This window comes from Dermacentor silvarum, chromosome 10, assembly GCF_013339745.2.
Source record: "Dermacentor silvarum isolate Dsil-2018 chromosome 10, BIME_Dsil_1.4, whole genome shotgun sequence".
In the NCBI taxonomy this organism is placed as follows: Eukaryota; Metazoa; Arthropoda; class Arachnida; order Ixodida; family Ixodidae; genus Dermacentor; species Dermacentor silvarum.
Genome location: NC_051163.1, coordinates 77649963 through 77670706, shown reverse-complemented (window position 1 = coordinate 77670706; position 20744 = coordinate 77649963). Strand labels below are relative to the sequence as shown.

The following is a 20744-nucleotide window of genomic DNA, read 5'->3' as shown; positions in this document are numbered from 1 at the left end:
CTTCAAGCTTGTTCAAGCTGATTCCAAATGATTTCAACTGGAACGACCAGCCAGTCCTGATAGGGAATTTCCACGACGAACATCTTGGTCATAGCCAAGTACTTCACCGCTACATGGCAGGGTTGCTTCAAACTTGTTTTAGCTGGACCCAAATGACTTATTTCAGTGGTGATACCAGCAAATGGGAATCCCGCAGTTGACGTGTTGGTTATAGATGAATATTTCACAGAAGGAGTATGTGGTAGCAGTGGTTAAACTTGCTCCAGCCGAATGATTTCGACTGGCCGCCCTGACTATAGGAGTTCTGTGATGCTGTTGGTCCCATTGGACTACTTCATTGAAGGGGTATACCAAAAATATTACGCACATTCATTACTGTTGTCACACTATGTACAGCACCGGTTACAATATACAGGATCTTTTTAAGACCCAACAGCATTGAAAAAAAGTTGACTATCCCAGATATTTTGGTTGTAGCCCTTTAGCTGGATTACCTGAAGTGGCAGACATGAGAAACAAAAATGCATAATCAAAAATTAAATAATGAACTTCATTAACCTACGACACAGGCTTCAATTTGCTAACTGTAGCCTAGCTGGTGAGCTTGCAAGGCATACGCACTTAAAGCGACTTCTAAGGATCGTAAGGGTTTCGAGAAACTTGCGGTAAAAATGCAATATTGTTCCAAATACTTTTTTTAACAAACCTCCGTTTTATGCATTCAAGCTTACATTTAACTCTGGGGATGAATATCTTGAAACTGCCGTCATCAAGAAATTCGCTCCAAGTGCAAACTCACCTGCTACAATTTGTAAATTGCAATATGTGCCCTAAAGTAATTAGGTGCACTGTTGAATTTTTATTATTTGTCATTTATGCATTTCAATTTCTCGTACAAGTAATGTCAACCTCCAAGTAATCCAGCACAATGGCTACAATTACACTATTTGCCACAGCGATGTTTAAACAGTTAGTAGACAGCTATGTAAGGATAGTAGTTGTATCGGCCGTGTAAACTTGTAAACATTTCCTTACTAACTAAATTAACAAGCATGGTGTGATGAGCGCACAGGCAAACATGAACACATCACACCACATTCATTTGTCCGTGTGGGTTAGTGCAGTTAAATAATTTGGGATAGCTTGCACTGGTGGCACAAGGCTAAAGACACAGCGGAGCTGATCGGTTCCTAGCTGGTCCTGGCTATACGAAGTGAAGCTAAGTTATACGAAGTTTATAAGCATTTCCTTGTGGTCCGTGGCATCGGAGAACGCCTCGAGAAGCACTTGCACTCCGAGCACACGTAGGGGAAGTGGGGCAAAAGCTATGTAGTGTACGGGTGGCACGCAGCAGACAACACGCTGGGATTACGTCACGGCGCATGCGCAGTAGCGCGAAACCGGCGGGCAGAGCCGTGTCTGTTGCTATGGCTACGGCGCAGTTTTTGTGCGGCAGGCGGCACTTTTACAATTAGCTAGAACAGCTTTGCTGTTAAAAAGTTTAGCATACATCACATTCGATGACCGTGGAAACTTGCTGCCAAAACGCTGAAGTGAAGAAGTGCGCACAAGCAAACATGAACACATCTCACTCGATGACCATGGAAACTTGATGTCAAAACGCTGGAGTGAGGAAGCGTAGCAGCAGCAGCGAGGGAATTAACCTGCGTGCTGCCTCTCACTTTAATGCGAATTAAGTGGCGAAAACACAGCGCACACAAAGCTATCGGCACTCGGCTCACTGTGTCCCGATCGCAGATCGCTTTCGAGATTTGGCCCGCGCGGCCGCGCCATACACAGCAGCCGCCGTAGAATGCCCCTCCCCCTCCTTGCCTTGTGCACAACGAAAGACGGTGTGCTTCCTCCTAGCTCACGCGAGATTGAGCCGTCACCATCGGCTCACCCTCGCACGCTTTCACTCTCACTCGCATATACAGCACACGGCGCGCGGCGACGATGTCATGTCCCTTGAACTTTATACGGAACATCACAGCAACGGCAGAAATGCACCTGGAGTGTCCATATAATTGCTATCGCAATAAAATTATGTACGGTATAAAAATTACAGTATAACTTCTCCGACGTTGATATCTTTGCAAGCGTCCCTCAGCATATCGCGTTATGAGTAGCACACACACACACATATATGTGTATATATATGTATTGTGCAGAATTTCGCAGGCCTACGTGAGAATACGTTTTTGCTTAACTACGCACCACATTGCCTACTAGTTGACTACATATGACTAAATGCTTCTGCTAATGATTTTAAACTTTTTTTCACATTTAATTGAAGATAAAAACAAATTAAATGATTAAATGGTACATAAACCTAACCTAAATATTCTTGGAGTCAAGCTGAAACTCCCACAAAGTGATTTTGTGCACGACAGTGATGAGCAATGGCTTCGAGTGCCAAAAGGGCCGTCGGGCAAACAGATTGCTCTTACTCTTCGCTTGGCCTTGGAAAATTGGAATTCGTCACGTGTTGCATGAACCGCTGTAAAGTACCTCGAGCTACTAGCCAATGGGACATCATCGCTGTTCCATGTGTTGTGGTGCAACACGTGTTCTTCGTAGACGCTGCTCGATTTGTTTTGCATGTTCATCGCCCCTGCATCTAGAGATGAAATTGGGTTGTACCACCACTACCTAGGTATTGTTGGTTGTACACACTGTTTAAAAGTCAGCAAAATGTTTTCAATTCAGTACCCCAGGAAGCATAAATATGAGAAGACTGCGTGTAGCTAGTTGTGCAAGGTGCGGTGTAGCTGCGTTGTAGTAAGGATGCTTATCCTCAAAATTGCAGTTTCAGAAATGGGTGCAAGAGAGATTGTGGCACAATCGATGGCAGTAGGGTCTGAACTCGCGGGCAAATTTCAGTCGAAATAGGGAGCCCACCGTTAACAGCGACATTTACTAATCAAAGCGGACAACCAAGCTTATTATAGTGCCTCCTTGTTGCGTTACGGTGTCGCCTACAGCCATCGAGTACTCGTACAGGGTTTCACCCGTAAGCGACGGACTTGAGCGACAGCGATCTCCGTTATGCACAAGACTGCTTACATGGGGTTTATACCCAATTTTCCTACCTTAGCAACCAACCACAGTGCACCAGCTAGTCCTGCCGTTGCTAACCGTACTTATTGGAAAAGCACCTGTGCAATATGATTATGGTTTTTGTAACACGAGACTTCCATTTCCATGCTGTTATTCAAATATTACTATCTTGTAGCGGGGTTTGTGCCCTTATTTCTTTGCAGACTATTCCACAGACATTTCAAACCTGGGGAGAAGCAAAAGTGTTTCCACATGTCTCCCCAACAAAGCGTGTGGGGATGAGAAAAAAAGATTCTGGCAGAACTCATCTCACGATGAAGTCGAGAGTTGGACGGAAAACCCGTCTGGTCGGGAATATGCACGACAACAATTAAAACGGACACCGACCACGAAAGTTGAAAAAATATAATTTTTTCAACTTTCGTGGTCGGTGTCCGTTTTAATTGTTGTCATCTCACGATGACACTGGTGTTACTATAGTGCTATATGTTATATATGCTATATTGCTATACTATAATGTTGCTATATTTGTGATTTTACATGTGAAGGACGGTGTTACATTTAAATAAAGTATGGGGTTCTACGTGCCGAAACCACGATCTGATTGTGAGGCACGCTGTAGTGGGGGACTTCGGAATAATTTGCAACACCTGGGGTTCTTTAACGTGCACCTAAATCTAAGTACACAGGTGTTTTCGCATTTCGCTCCCATCGAAATGCGGCTGCCGTGGCCCAGATTCGATCCTGCGACCTCATACTTAGCAGCCCAACACCATAGCTACTAAGCAACAACAGCGGATAGTGCTACATTTATTTCAATTTGGTTGTGCGACCTTCAAAATGAACTTGCATGACCTTGAGTAAAAATAGATGCACAAACACAGCACGAAAGCCTTGCTTCGTTTTGATGCCAACATTGCGTTGAGTCTGCGTAAGCTTTCTTGCTTATCACTGTGGACCCCCTCCTCTTACGAGGTAATACCCCACAAGGTGGCCTCGTCAAGAGTATTTAAAGGACAATGGCAGTCCCACAACAGTAATAGTCTCACCTCCAAGCCTGCTTGATGGGAACTTCACTACCCTTGTCATGCCCATCATGTGGCCCTACAATATTGTTTCGTAATTCGCAGGAAATACTGTGGGAACTATGCAAGTATAGTGCAGGCATAGTAATCTCACTTCATGCGTTTTGCAGTGCAGTTGTTTTTGATCTGCAACACTTTCTATGGAATAACTAGCTCATATATTACAACCACAGCTTCTTGATTCAGGTTACAACAAATCACACATTATTTGTACACCTTTACGCTTCTGTTATGCAAAATACAGCGTTTTGGTGGCAAATGCAAACAGTGCACTGTGGCTGCTGGCGATAGCAACGCTTCACTCTGCTCGCTCAGGGGTAAACAGGTTATCTGCGACACTTTCCATGCAATAATTACATAATATTTTGTAACATAAAAGTGAGACATAATGTTGCATGAAATTACGTGATGCATACCTGTGTCCTTTTTTTTTTTTCATGTCATGCAATATTTTACGATTGGGAATTCGAGCAGTGAGCAGAGCCTTTGTAGAATTGCTATGTATGAAGCAGCATGGTTAATTTTTTCAGAAATCATAATACGAACTTTACAATTGGCCCTTTTACATAGTTCTATGCACTTCTACGTTGCCTCAACCATCTCCCCAATCTTGATAATAGGAATAACTTGGTACTCTAACCTTCCCTTGTATATATAACCTTGTTGTATAACCTTTCGCTTACCAACATGCACACCATACACTTTCCTGCAGGTGAAACTAGTGGAACTGTCATGCTCCAATACCACGAACAACCCCATTGCAAAAATCCATCATTCCCATGAACATATCACGCACACAAATTAGAATTACTTGAATACCTTTTGCAACACTCAAACATTGAGGTCAGAAAGTTACATCAGACAGACAGAAAGCAGTGAAAAAATACATTTTATCTGCAACTGCAACATTCATGTGAGCATGATAACCTGCAGCACAGGTGAACAAGAGAAGAGAAAATCAAAGTCTACGCAAGTCTGACGCTCCATTCATAGCAACACCAACAGACATGTAGGCACCCAAATGTGTGCTGTAATCAACCATTAATATTCACCGGTAAAAATTGTGGACCTAGCCCCCCCCCCCCCTCCATCAAACAATACTTTTCATGTTATGAATGTTGTACATGATGAATTAACTTCATGTTGCCACAGTAGACCCAAAAATCCGATTAACAGTGTAAAATACTGCCAGAGTTTTAAAAACATTCTCAACCAGTGACATTTGGCTCCACAACTGCAAACGTGTATGCAAGCATCTGTGAGACATTCTATGTTGCTTCAAGGTGGAAGTGGAAGGTTGTTTTTCTAGAAAGTAGATCCCCAGCCATACTGAGGAGCGCATTAAGAGTTTCCGTTATCACGTGAATGCCCGTCAGGATCTTTTTGTTCAAATGCCATCTTTCTGGCACAAGGTAGTTATTTGTGAAGTGCATTCGAAGAAAAAAAAAAATTGAGTACTATGCTCTCCGTGTTGTGGAAAACATTGAATTCTTGAAGCTGAAATAACCCAAGTAGCACTAAATGTCTGAGCAACACTGCCTTATCTAGGGCAAGTGTGGCCTGATGTTGGGCGTACATTGGGCCTTTATTAGAACTGGAACAACAACCCACAGCACTTAGTCCTCTAAGGTTCACCGGAAAGAAGTCCACAGTTAGCATTGCACAAGGCTGAACGGAGCCCTCAAAGGCAGGACAGCCGGAGAACTGCTGCTTCCTGGACGGTACTCCAATGGGCAAATGCAGCAACAGCTGCTGCACAGTTCAAAGCTTCCCCTTGTCCTTGAAGAAGTTCATGACTGCTTGCATTGCCTCCTGTGAGATGAAGCGCTCTGTGAGGCGATCGCACTCCTTGTCGTTGGCCTTGTGCAGGTCAGCCCAGATGGGATCCCGAACCAGCGCCTTTGAATACTGCAAAGACTGAACAGCAGAGAAATGGGAGCTGTCAGCAGGCGCAGGAGTGCTCATACAAAAGGGAACAGATGACTGATGTTCAAACAAAGACGTTTAAGAAATGGAAAGTACTTGACTATCAGAAAGGTTAAGAGAAGCTGCAGTTGAGGGTAAGCGCTTGTGGCATTGTCTTTCTTTGTACTTGTCTGATAAGCTTCCCTAAATTCATAATGAATACGAATGCAACCTCTGTTGCTGCCTCAGGAAATCCTGTCAATTTTAGTCTAGCTACTTGATTTAAAAAGCTTTTGTTAACTGTGTCACCACATGACGTGAAACAATCCTTCGTTAAGGCAAGACACCACAATACTGCTTTTCACAATCTTATAATATCCCGATTCGTAGTGCAAGATATGTTCAACTAATATAGGGCTTTCATACTTTGACTAGGGTATCTATCAGGTGTGGTCTGATCGTAGTTGCAGTGACAAGTCCAGAAATGTAACTCATTACATTAGCCCATCTCGTGAGATTCAGACCCAATCCACATTTACTTGCTGGATATATTCCTAGACCAGTTATACATACAGCAGCAGTGGAAAAAGAGTAGCACAAGTGGCCAAAGAACGGCGCAGGGAAATTGTGGTACGTGGCGCTCTTGTTCCTGTGCAAAGTGGTATTTAAGGCGCCGCATGATTCGTGTTTCAAAGGGAACAACGGCGCCGCATACCGCAATTTATCTGCTCAGGTGATCGGTCCCTTGTGCTAATCTGTTTCCGCTGCAACTGTAGCTTACGCTAGAGCTCTGGACATTCTCTTTGAAAAAGCAATTGCAGTGTCTTGCCTTAGAGCACTATTCAAATAATGTAACTTTTAAGTAATGTAACTAGGCTAAAACCGGTGTGATTCTGGAGCGCATTATTTGCAGAGGAGCTGATAAATTAACATGGCTAAGGGCCTGCAGCAAAGAAACAAGGGCCAAGAAGGGGCGTGAGAAGGCCCCGAGTGAAGGCTTATTGATATGCCATACGTCCATCACCTTTCACAAGGATTAAAGAATATTGCTCGTTGGTGTGACGATGTTAAAGCACCTCTGACAATCTGCAATAACTTTGCCAAACAGCTGCGAGAAAGACAAAATAAAAACAGCGAAAGAAAATGTTTGTGCTATGAAGGAATCCTCAATGACGTGACAATCATTTGCACCTAGCTAATGATTGTAAAGGCTGTCAAACTGGTTTTCTGTGACACTTCCATTTTGTTTTCACACAGAACTAATATGCAAAACCACAGAAGCGTTTCATATAAAAGGTGCACATATATGCATGTGAGCAAACTGTTTAGAATACTGTCAGAAAAAGGATTCATTTCCCTAAATGCCACGTGAACTGTATAGTTTTGTTTTTCATTGCGGTTACTTCTAACTTATTAAGGTGCAAGCCTTATATGCCCCATGAAGAGGAAAATCCAGCAAGCGTCCAGTGTTAAAATCCGATCGCAAGAAAATTCACATGATCAAGTGATGTTCCCAGTGTTGGACCTGCTGCAGCTTGTACTGTGAAATTGGATGGTGACCAGTCACGGCGTCGGACGCATGCCGTGCCCACACCCAAAAAATTGATGATGTGCAACTCGAAAATTGAGTTGGCCAACATTCAAAACCGACCTGGCCCCTTCCCAAAATTTACTTTGCCCAATTCGAAAATCGAGTTGACCCACGTTAAAAACCAACCTGGCAGCCCAAAATTGACTTGACCCACACAGTGGTGCAATTTGGAGCAATTTTTGGAGCAGGAAAATCTTGCTTTTGGAGCAGGAAAATCTGAATTTAAAGCAGGTTACGGGAAAAAAAAAACCTCTGTTTTGGAACACTATATCCCAAATTTGGAGCAGTTTAGCAGTTTCACAAGGAACGCTTACTCATAAAATGCCATAAAATTTACCCCGCATAATAAACGCACCCCCCAACTTTGCATTAGATTTCTGGAAAAAAACGTGTTCATTACACGAGTATATACAGTAATTAATTACATATGGTAATATACGATAATACGACAGGGGTAATTACGATAATATACGATAATATGACAGGAAGAGGGCTTCGTCCTGCAGTGGACATAAATACAGGCTGATGAGGATACGGTAATTCACATTAGCAGCGTAGGTGAGGGCAGGGGCGCAATCGGAGATCGTTGTTCGGAGCGCGTCCTCAGTTTCGCTGTGCGTGGTTGACCTAGGCTGCGCCCGGCGAAACTGAACGCGCGCTCTGAACCACCTCGATCGCGCCAAGCAGTGCACTGCACGCAACTTTGCACGCAACTTTTTCTGCGAAACATGTGGAAAGTACACATGCATTTCTTCGCGAGTGGTTCCCTTTCAGTCTTCTTTTCTGACGATGTGTCGCAACGTGCCGGCGGTAGTCGAAACATGCAGTGACTATTTGACAATCTTTTGGCGTTTCAGCGGTGTACAGCGAAAATCGGCACCGTTTCATTAACGCGGTGCTTGTTGCCGCATGGAACCAAACCCTTGCTAGTTTTGTGCACTGCGTCGCCTACAAAGCTCACGCCATCAGTGCCAGGTCGCTTGCTGTACCGTACAAGCGAGTTTCCCGTGGAGCATTCGTAACCACTCCGCTTGTGACCACATGCACGGATACAGCGAGGATCTTGCCGAGTCAACGCGGCAACGGCAAATTGCTTTCGTTACTGCAAGCAATGCGCACTCTTTGTCTCGGCGAGATTTGACTGCATATACAACACGCCGCACTGCAATCAGCAGCAAAAATATTCTTTGGCACCCACCACAAAACACGCCAACGTCTCGTCTGGGCATGTGTTCGGATCACGTCGGCGCTACTGGATCGGACTGGATTGGATGGCGATGTCCAAGCTGCAGGTTGCCAACGCGGCCTCTGCTTCTCGCTAAAACTAGCGTAACTGAGAAATTTCGCGGCTGGTCGGGAGTTTTGGCGCAGTGTGGCACAATTTCAATGTATATCATGGTTTTCACACAGCTCAGTGCAAAAATAGGAAATTGTATCAGAACGCCGCAATTGGCGCAGCTGTTGCAGCCCTGCCCACCACCAAAATTGACTTTGCTTAATTCGAAAATTGAGTTCACAGTCGTTCAAAACCGACCTGGCCCACTGCCAAAATTGAATTGGCCCACTCCCAAAATGGACTACCGGGACACCCTAACTGGCTAAGCGCATTGCGGCTCAATGAGAACAACCGTGTTTGGCGCGTTGTAGGGGCAAAAATCGGAAATAGCGGCGTCTACGAGAACATCCAAAATCAAATTTGGACTGCGCGCCACGGTACGTTCCGTAGCGGAGTGTTGCGAGCACATTCCGCTGCGTCATAGCCTTTGTAGTGCAAATCACTGAAGAAGTAGCGGAAGCACCGCGAGCGGTGTGTTGCTTCTGCTGAACGCACTGAAGAATTTTTGCTGCAAAGTATTTCTGAAAGTCCAATTTAACTTCAAATGCATTTTTTGACTTTGATAAAAAGTGGTTCAGGGCCCCTTTAAGATATGCACAAAACACAGTACCAGATTGTTTTTGTATTCAGCCCTCATTAGAATACGGCTGCCACAGACGGAAATCGAACCCACAACCTCGTGCCCAGTAACACAATGTCGTAGCCACTGAGCCACTGCGAAGGGTCAAAAGTGCAATGTAATGACTGAACACAGAAAAAGTGCGCCACCTCAATAGGTGCATCATGTGTCAACTGCAGCATTTTATTGAATGAACCGCTACCATGCTGTGCTGACTAACCAAGTCTTATTCAATTCCCTTGCAGTGCTTCTGGAAAAGCATTGTTCCCCTGTTCCAGCAAGCCTGGGTGCTTTCGAGATATCACCATCAGGCACTTTTTGTCATGCAATGTAGCTATTGTAGACGAAACAAAATGTGCTAGGAACCTACAGAAGTCAAAATGCAGACTGACAAGGAGACATCATTTACCTACACGAACTAGTTGCAGATAGACATACGTACCTTGGGTGGAAGCTTATCAAGCTCCTGAAGCCTCTTCTTGGCCTCCTCGTGGAAGGTGGCGTGTGGGAACACATCAGTGATAAAGCCGCACGACTTGGCCTCCTGTGCACTGAGCTGCTCGTTGAGCATCAGCACCCTGTTGGCCTGCACACACAAGTCCCAGGCATTGCAATCAGGTGCACGTCTCGTGGCCCGCTGACAGCCTTGCAATGTATTGTTCTTGGCTTAAGTTGACGAAACGTAAAGCTTCGTAATAAAAATCAAGTCCAGCATACCATAATACTGCACATTTACTCATACTTTGGCTGTTACTGTTTCAGATTGTAGGCGAAGATGCACGTTATGCTATCATGTAGTCACACAATCTCGTTACATATAATTTACATGTGTTGGAAGTGAACTGCAGCAGCAGGAGCTGCAAGACTCTGCTACTGCTATATGGTTACAATTTTATTTCAACCTATTTTTTTTTCACAGAAAAGGAAAAAGAAATCTTCAATGTTGTTGACTACAATCAGCACAGCAGCGGTGTCTTTGCTTTCATTTACCACCGAAGTCCATTATTTATTTATTTATTTATTTATTTATTTATTTATTTATTTATTTATTTAAAGATACCTTACAGACCTCAATTGAGGCATTGAGTAAGGGGGGCAGTACATAGAAAGCACACAGAAAATGCATAGAATATTTGACATACAGTGGAATCTCGATGATACGAATCTCACGGGGTCACAAAAAATATTTGTATTAGCCGAAATTCGTATCATCGAAACAATTAAAACTAGCTAAATTAAGGGGGGACGCGGGGATCAGATCGCGAAAATCGCGAGAAAAATCAATTTTTGAAAACCTACGCAGTTTGGGTATCTGCAACGCCTAGTCTACGCTGCATCAAAATGGTTTGGCTGAAAACGCACTGAAAGTGCCTGAAAAAGTTAAATTCGTTGTGCGCAGGGCGAGAAAACAGCTTTAAATCGCGCAAAACCACCGCAGTTCACAGAGCCATATCTCGCATTTCCCGCCACCGAGCGCCGCCATCTTGGTATCGTTCGAAAGCTCAAAGTTTCGCCGTTCCGGTTCTCAATTCGTCCATCGACGCCAACTTGTAACAAACGCACAAACACCAAAGAAGCGCGGGTCTGCGATAGGTAGTCACACGGGCCCTCTGATAAAAGCGGGCCTCCGATTGGCTTCCGTGCTGAAAGGCGTCTCTCCATTAGTTGCTGCTGTGGCAGGGGCAAGATGGCAACTGCAGTTGTCTGCTTCGTAAACCACGCCGGCGTCTTCACTTGACACACAGAATTCGGATTACGGAGAACTCCCAGGTTAGTGGTGGATCATCGCTCGTTGGCGAATAAACTTTGGATGAAGCACGCCTTCGGAATACGGAAGCGCTCCTACGGCAAGAAAAATACGGCGATTAGCGGGAGAAGCGGAGGAGCACCCGACTGAACGAGCGCAACCTTGCACCGTGGATTACGTGCCGCGCTATCTTGCACCCTGTGGCTCAAGCAGCAAAACCAACAATCGCCCCGTGCCAACGGAGGCTCCCGTGCTGTAGCCTCGGCGTACGGCCGTGGGAATCAGCTGAGATCGTATCTCGGTAGACATCGCTCGCTGCGACTAGGCAAAATGGCGCAAAAAGGAATGCGGCCTGAAGCACGGCAGCCACTCTGCCCGATGGCATGCGGAAAAGCACAAAAGCAACAAAAGCGCCACCGCTTCGAACTCTTCGTGCCCATTCGCGGCCTCCGCGCTGTCCGCCGTTGCGTCCGCGCCTCCGCACCAAAAGAGAAAGGGAGAAAGCGCGTGACTGCGCGCTGTATTTTTGGTGAGGGGACCAAATGGGAGACGCGTACTCCAGCTGAGACCGAACGAGAGTTACATAAGCTAGCTTGCGAACATTGAAAGGGACATTTCTTAAGTAACGTCAGTAGGTATCCCAACGATAGGGAGGCGTTAGCTGAAATGGACGTGATGTGTTCTGACCGAGAGATTCGATGTGAATATCACTCCTAGATACTTATATTGATTAGCGGTTGCAACAGGGTAATTATTAATATGGTATGGATGCGATGAAGTTGTCGGCTTCCGGGTAAAAGTCATTACTTTGCACTTTGAAGTATTTAAAGTCATTATCCATTTGTTGCACCAGCTAATAATTTGTTCAAGGTCCTGCTGAAGAATGAGATGATCGTCGGAACTTTTAATTGGGCGATAAATTATACAGTCGTCGGCGAATATTCTTATAGTGGACGATACATTGTGTGGTGGGTCATTAATAAAGATGAGGAAAAGCAAGGCACCGAGGACGCTACCCTGTGGAACACCAGAAGTACCGTCTGTTATGGAGGAAGAGTAGTTATTTGCAATAGTAAACTGCTGCCGATTTGACAAAAAGTTACGGAGCCATGACAAGGTAAGACTGTCCAATCTGAGTGCGGAGTGTTTTGATATTAGGCGACAATGTGCGACACAGTCAAAAGCCTTCGAAAAATCAAGAAGAAAGCAATCAATTTGTAAGTTATAATTCAAGTTAGTGTGTAGATCTGTTGTAAATTCAAGTAATTGTGTCTCGCAAGAGAGGCCCTTCCTAAAACCATGCTGATTATGGGAAAAGAATTTGTTAGTCTCAAGGTGTCTGTAAATCTGTGAAGTGATAATATGTTCGAGCAATTTGCAGGAAATGCATGTCAAGGAGATGGGACGATAATTTTCACAGGAGTTTCTGTTGCCATTTTTAAATACAGGTATAACTTTTGCCATCTTCCAGTCTGTGGAAAGGAGACCAGTCGCAAGTGACTGCCTGAATATGTGAAGGAGAATTTTACTTGATACTGATACGGTATTCTTTAAAATCTTTGAGTTTATACCATCTACGCTGCATGAAGAAGACATCTTAAGGTTATTTATGAGAGAAGAAAGGCCCTCCAAAGTGACTTCAATAGGTTCCATGTATTGGTAGCTGAACTCTGAAACACATGGTATGTTTGCACTGTCCTCCTGTGTAAACACAGAGCTGAAAAAAGAATTGAAGGCCGATGAACATTCGCTGTCTGGAACAGGCATATTGCTGCTGTTTTGTAGGGACACCTGATCGGATTCGTTGTTCGGCTTAATTATTTTCCAAAACTTAGCTGGATTGTTTTTGAGTAGCTCTGGAAGATCATTAGAAAAATATTTCTTTTTAGCTTCACCTAAAGCTGAGCAGTACGATTTGAGATGAGCTTTGTAATTCTGCCACGCAGCTGATGTGCGAGCTCTCTTAGCAATACTATACAAGCGTTTTTTTCTTATTCCTCATGCGCTGAAGCTTTTTAGTAAACCAAGGGTTTAACTTATCATTCGTTATATTTACGAGTGGAACATACTTGTCTACTAACGCGCACAGTGTATTTTTAAACAGTACCCAGTTTTCCTCAACGGATCTACTGTAAAATGATGGCCACATCGTGTTCATGAAAAAAGTTTCGAGTTCCGATATTATTGTGCTATAATTACCTTTATTGTAATCACAAATTTGCTTACTGGTTACACCGGTAATCTGTGGCGTTATGTTTATTGTTATTTGGAGTAAATGGTGATCGCTGAAGCCATCCAAGTATTGTATGTGACCTATAGTTTCAGGTGCAGTACTAAGGAGGAGGTCGAGAACATTGGAACCACGTGTAGGTTTTATAACAGCTTGAAAGAGATTGAAATCTAAAGACAAGTTGATGAATTCAGACGATGTATGACAAGGAGATGATAATTTCGCCCAATCAATTAGCGGATAATTGCAAATCCCCAAGAAGATAGACTGAGTCAGCCGGGAAGAGTTGAATGGCTTTGTTGATTGTGTCACGAAGAGCATTTATGAAAGAACTGTTAGAATCCGGTGCACGGTAGCAATTACTGATTAGTATCCTAGAAGAAGAGATGGCAACCATAACAGCAGCACTTAAGCAGCAGCTGTAAGCAGTAATAACTTTCACTGCTGCATGATTGACAATACACAGCCACTGCAAGGAAGAGGAGGAGACTGGCTCATGACACTAGCCCCACTGGGCCTCCGTAATCTGAAGTACATCCACAAGGGACAGTCGTTGCCCTAATGGCACAAATGTACAATCTCCGTTTATGACTGCTGCGTTCATTTACTTGCTTTGAACAACTCAAGGCTTCCCATCATGCATTGCAAGAACTTACTCTAGCTGCGCCCATGGCCCTTGGAAATGTGTAGGAAGAACAGCCTTCAGGGTTCAGTCCGAGCAGCGTGAATGGCGTGTGAAAGAAAGCCTGCACAAAGCAAGAGGAATGAGAACAAAACTTCATAAGTGTAAATGGTATTTGTCACACAGCAAACTCTGGTAGACCACATACAAACAAAAGTAAAAATGCAATGCAGAGAGTCCATTCGCACAGTTCAGTGCCGTGCGTGGACTGAACTGTGTGGACACTGCAAACCACTTTTGGGCAAAGCACCTCGTTACAGTGTTCAAATGTCCACAGTGGCTCAATTTGGCCTGACAGTCTGCAGATTAATGTTTCAATAAAGGCATGTGCTCATAGGCATCACATTAAACAAATTTATTTCACAATATAGAAGAAACATTGAAGTTATATAAGAGACAGAGTAGTAATGAAGTGTTTTCATTAACAGTTTCCGGAAGACAGTGTACTATCAGGAGCAACTGAACTGCAAACAGCGAGTACGCAGATTTTGGGGCACCTAACAAAAAAATGGGCATGACGACACACTGCCATCAAAGCGCAAAGAATAAGGAAAGAAGGACAGTACAAAAGGTGCGCTACGACACATGGACACGAGTCACAGCCAATTCTGATGAGTTAAGAGCAATGGTCATCAAACGTCAGAATCAATCACAAATCTGTGTGTGCCCATTGCATCTACCTGTGCTGCATGAAAACAATGCACTTCACTTTATTGCTTGCCAGTTTGTGCTGATAGTAGAGTGCACTCTAAAAAACGTTTACACCCTTTGGACCGTATCTTGTCAAAAAACAATAATCATCTATCTTGCTTGCATTTCCCTCCTTGAAAACTTTGTCCTCACTACTTTCATGTATGTCACTCCGATAACGCGCATGCCATTTGTGACCTGGAAGTACTGGGCACGCAGCGTTAACATGGAAAGGCATGCAAGGCAGATTACGATTGTTACGACACGATACACCTTAAAGGGCGTAAGCTTTTTTGGAGTGTTGCAACAGGAAAAGATTAGTACAATTGCCCAGCAATAGCACCAGCAAAATTGTGATATGCGGTGCTGAAGCTGACACCACAACAACAGCAGGAGTGCCGGGCCCTTCCCATTTCTCGCACTCGCGGGTGCTTGGGTAGACACTTGTGGCTTGGGAAGAATGACCTTTGGCCAGCACATCAGCATGACATGGGAAGATCGCAATATAGGTTGACGACTGCTCGAATACAGTTGCAGATAACTGCCAATGATCCCCACAATCCAAAGATGGGAAGAGCCCAGCACCCTCGTCATCTGCCTGTTCCTGAATAGAAGTGCCACACATCGCAATTCGGCTGCTCTGGTTGCCGGCCACTTATGCTAATCTTTTGTTATTGCCATTGTACTATGGCGCTCAACACAAATTGCGACACAGGAGCCCATGGCTTGGAAAGAGTTTTGAAACTGCACAGCGGCACATGAGGTATGAAAAATTTGTTAAATATACGTCGTTCTCATTACTGGTATTTGGTTAATTTATATGCCAGTGCCACCATATGCAGTTTTGAAGCCTCTCGGGCCACAAAAACCTGTGTTACAACTCACATTGAGCGTGATAGTGCATCCATCAAGTCTAAGCTTAACAGGCCAATTCCATCGTCCGATATGTAGTGCAACTGTAACTTGGCTTAAGAAATATTAATTTTCTGGCATGCTGGAGTTCTGACTGCCAGATGCTGGAATAACATTCATGCTGAGGTTAGTGAAACTGCATACAGGCACAACTTTATGCTGCAGTGCTTTGCCTCATTGTTTCATGCACCTTTCAACAGTAGCTGTTATTGTACCCCTATGCACTGTAATATAAAACAGGGTTTAGAGCAACCCAAGTTCACCATGTGCAGAATGTACAAAGCAGCTGAAAAAGCAATCATTATCCGAGGGCTGTTAGGTAGGGCGTGCCGAGTCTTACCTTGTCCGAGGCATAAATGAAGTCAAAGAGACCGAGGACCGTGCAGGAAACGCCTATGGAAGGGCCATTGACCAGTGCCACAGCCGGCTTGGGGAAGTTAATGAAAGCAGCGACGTAACGACTGCAAAACAAATGTGTAAGAGTCTTCTGGGCACTGAGAGGAACTTCTGCACTAACACTTCTTTTAGTGACAGAAATGATCACATTTTCAGTGTTGCATGTTTAATCATTTTTTTAAAAGCTATTAGCAGCCACCTATACTGTTGTACATCAAATTGTGGCTTAATTATTGATGTTTTGAACGGAAGCTCAATTCAAATTGCTCAGAACGGTTATGAATAGCTAAAAAATATCTGCAAAATTACAAACAAGCACTCAACAAATCATGAAGAAAGAAAAACTTGTGATGTTACTTATAAGTAGAGAGCAGCACTTTAGGTAAAATTACTACTCTTACGTACTTATAGTGACTTTTCAACATATATAAGCAACTATAGGTCTAGAAACGTTCTAATGACACCTTTATCATGCGTTGAAATGCCCATTATGATGTTGATGCCTCTATTGGATTTTCCGAGCCTAAAATGCCATTTTTCGTGTTTAGCCTCATTTTGTTTTTCATGCTATAACCAAGTAGGGAACTTGGTTGAAGGCAGCCGATTATTATCCCAAACACTTTGCCAGCGTAATAGCTCTTATTTGCAGCAGACGAGAGCATCGCTGCCGAGAAGTGCTCAAACTGCTCTAAGCGACAATACACTTGAGTGATTTAGCATACTTGTGTGCTCACTTTACATGTTTAGCAAACATTATCGACAAACTTGAACGCTCAGGCGCAACTCTGACTGCGGGAACGCAGGGTCCATTTTGGACGTTCAGGCAACGTTTACCACCATTCCAATAGACCTGCTGCTGATAGAGTTAGTTTGAAACTTCAATCTGTCTCAGGCAAAAGTCCCGGCTTTTCGGCACTGTTCTCACTGGTGACTATTCTGCAATTCCAGAGCACACAGAATCATTGAACATTCCAAAGTAAAAGTATATATGCACCACTAACTTCGGTCGATGTTGAGCGTTCCTTTTCTGCATACAAACTAATACAGTAGACTTCCATTAATTCAACCCTGATGGGACCGATGACATTGACTGAATTATGCTGCGGGTTGAATTAAACGAGACGAAGAAAAAGATCAAAACCCCAGTAATTCATTTGGCAGTATTTGCCCGATTCTAACATACCTTCGAATCAAAGACGCACCCCGCCTTCAATGTGTCCAAAGTAGAAAACTAATGTAGAGATAACATTAATGCTTTTACGTGCACCAGATGTTCTAGCCAGAAAAGTGGGCAAGGGTCTAATATGTGTTGCACAACGGCGGCCGGTTTTCTGAAGTCAGCTTCGCTGCACTGCAGCTGTGTATGTGGTAAAGCATACAAACGCCACGAACGAAATTTTTTTTCAAAAGAAAGAAAGCACACATTAGAATCGGGTAAATAATGCAGTCGGACAATGCGAGCTGCAGTTACTGCTAGAACATCCTTCTAGGGCAGGACGAAAAATAGGTGTTTTCGATTGGATATGATGTGTTCAACACATTCACTGTCCCCTAAGCTCTGCCGAGACCGACGCTGCCAGTAAGGAGGTCACTACTGGGGTCACACAAGGGGACAGGTGCATGTATGCCAACTATTCGGGTTCAAATTATCCAGCGAAGGCCAATTTCGGGATCGAATAAGGAAAGTTTGGGCCCATAGAAATGGGCGCTGGCCAAGACATTCAGTCGGGATGTAATTAACACTTTCGTGACCACGCCAATTCCCGTCGACAGTATGTTGTCGATGGTACAAGTTGAATTTTCGCGCCTCTCCGAGCGCTCCGGACAGCTAGCGCCATCGAGCGGGTTAAAAGAGAGACTATTTTATCGGTTTCACTTTTGTGTTTCTCTTTTCCACCGCGCGGGGATTTTTAAAGCGCCTGCATAGTCGGGGTGACGAGCGCTCGTCTGGCATCTACGTCGCGCACGTCCGCTCCACGGAAACGGCGAGTTTCGACGGTTTCCGACACATCTGGGCTCGAATTTGCGGATGATCGTAGAAGCACAGACTCGGAAGACGACTTCGATTTGTCGGACTTCATTACGGACGAAGAAAGTGCGGCAAACCGCCCCGGAACATCGACGGGCATCCACCGTTGAGTTTTGCTTTCTTCTCGGACCATGTTATCGCTGCCGCGCATCGACGTAAGGATTTCCGGCGTGTTCTAAAGGTCACAGTTCTTACCTGCAAGATGTAAACGTCGTTCGGACAGGATCATTTACCGGCGGTCGCGCACCTTGGAATCGCGCTCCGAAGTGCTGTGTGTACCCGTGTGCCTCAAGAACTTTTGTAGATACAGAGCTTATATTTGCAGGCCGATTTCATATATCCCTTTTCTTGAAAATGTATATTTCGATTTTTTTAAATATTTTTTTTGTGCAAATCAGCATTGATGTTTTTATCGATCTTTCTCGTTCTTGATGCAATTTCTTTGTTTTGATAATTTTTTTCGTAGTATTTTTAATAAATATGCTATTTGAAATTAATACCGTTCGAAAGATAATTTCTTCTACAATTTGATACCATACACTTCAACATGAATCATTTCCTGTGGCAGGAAAAAAAATAATAGCTAGACTACCCGAAAACTACCAATTTTCCCGCGGTCACGAACGTGTTAAGCGAAAACCTGAATTGATTGGGAGCCGAATGGAAAGTTTAGTGTACTCTGGAAGAAAAGCATGACATTAAACCCAAACATATTGGGATGGTGTTTCTTTATCACACCTTTATAACTTTCTTTGTGGTGTCTAGTCACACTAGGCTTCAGAGAAATGTTGTAATCTATGCCACTTGCCTTCTCTTGTTTTATAGGGGAAAATAAAATGATCTTAAAAAAAAAACAGAGGTTTAGTGGGCTGTGTTCCTTGCAAAACCATAATGTATCCTCAGATGTACAGCGCAAGTTACCTGCTGTAATGCCCTGGGGCGATGCAGGTAACAAATGAATAAATACATAAACAAATGAGCCCATACATCTCTAAAGGACAGCATTAGGCACCTATATATGCCTAAAGAACAGCTTTAGTGCCTATCTGTAGGCGTCTTTGTTAGTGCCTAAACAATCGGCCTCTACCTATGTGTATTGCAAGCACAGAAAAAAAAAGAAAAAGAAAACTGAAATGAACTGATTACAGAATATGCCTACATACAACTATGTATATAGTTGTGGCTGCCAAGGCCTGGGTCAAACCTGTGACCTTGAACAGCAGAATGCCATAGCACTAAGCTCCCAAGGTGGGTTGAACTGATTTGCTATATGTCGTCACATACCGGACAAGCTCGGCCGCATCCTTGGCAAGCACATCTGGTGGCAGACCCGTTTTAAGCCTGTTCATGAAGTTGCCAAGGTCATTGCCGCTCGAGAAAAAGTCGCCCGTGCCCGTGAGCACCAGGTAGTGGATGTCGTCTCGCTCGGTCGCCTCCTTGAGGTAACCTATCATTGTTTCGTACATCTCGAGGGTGATGGAGTTCTTTTTGGTCGGCCGGTTGAAGCGGACCACGAAGCCTTTGTTCTCGACGCTCGAGATGAGGTCACCGCCTGTGGCAGCAGATGGCGACTGCGCAGATACACCAGCGCTCGATGATCTGGTGTTAGAATTCTGGGCGGCACCGAGCTTGTTGACGATCGAGGCATATTCGTCCTGCGCCTTTTCCTGTCAAGAAAACAAAGGTACATTATGTCTTAATGAGATGGAAGAAATTATTTTTACAGGGTTTAAATAACAGCAACCTTTTACTGACGAGTGTTGCCTAAAGCAACACACCCATAAACAATTCTTTTTTCTTTCCGAATTTGGGTACTGAGTACGACACGCTGCAGTGGTGTCTTGCACATGATGTAAAGCAAATGAAATGTACACCTGTGGTACACATATGACAAGAGCAAATTCCAAATGGAGCCATAGGTGGCTTGGAGTGAAGCCCACTTCAAGTTTTCTGCCAGGTGTTGGTCCCCCTACTGCTGAAAACTTTCCCGCAAAATATATTTTCCTTTTCGTTGATTATTATTCTCAATGCGTTTTGCACATTCAAACAAACGCTAAATCAATTTAGAATGCTAAAGTATTCTTTAGGAACTCTATTTTCATTTATTTTGCGGTAAAAGGTTTGGTTACTAGAAGAGAAAATGAATGGCAAGCATTTTTTTTAATCTTCGCACAGTATGATACATCAGTGTGAAGTCAGATTTCAAAGTAATATTTTCGGATTTTGGCTGTTATGGTGCTGTAAAGTTCTCGAGACTTGCTAAGTTCAGTTTTGGCCTCCTTTAGCATTCACGTACTCCCTCTACAGATGAGAAATTACGTATGTGCTAGCAGAAACCGTCAAAATCTGCGAAACGCCAAGCTGGAGCAGGAACTTCAGGGTGATGCTGCCGCCTGCCCTTTGTCTATCTTTCCTGGCCTATCAAGCCTTCTCTCAAGGGTGGCTTTGTTTTGGTATTGCAG

General features: G+C 44.0%; 1 protein-coding gene across 1 annotated transcript in view; it reads right to left on the bottom strand.

Annotated features, from left to right (window-relative positions):
* Positions 1 to 5019: 5019 nt before the first annotated feature.
* LOC119466143 (enoyl-CoA delta isomerase 2) overlaps positions 5020 to 20744 on the bottom strand; it is a 29891-nt gene continuing 14166 nt past the window's right edge. Inside the window, exons 4-8 of the mRNA XM_049657198.1 lie at positions 19567 to 19949; positions 16198 to 16318; positions 14230 to 14319; positions 10039 to 10182; positions 5020 to 6062 (exon numbers count right to left, since the gene is read on the bottom strand). Coding sequence (XP_049513155.1) covers positions 5907 to 6062; positions 10039 to 10182; positions 14230 to 14319; positions 16198 to 16318; positions 19567 to 19949 — 894 coding nt within the window. The 3' untranslated portion in view covers positions 5020 to 5906. The remainder of the gene's footprint in view (positions 6063 to 10038; positions 10183 to 14229; positions 14320 to 16197; positions 16319 to 19566; positions 19950 to 20744) is intronic.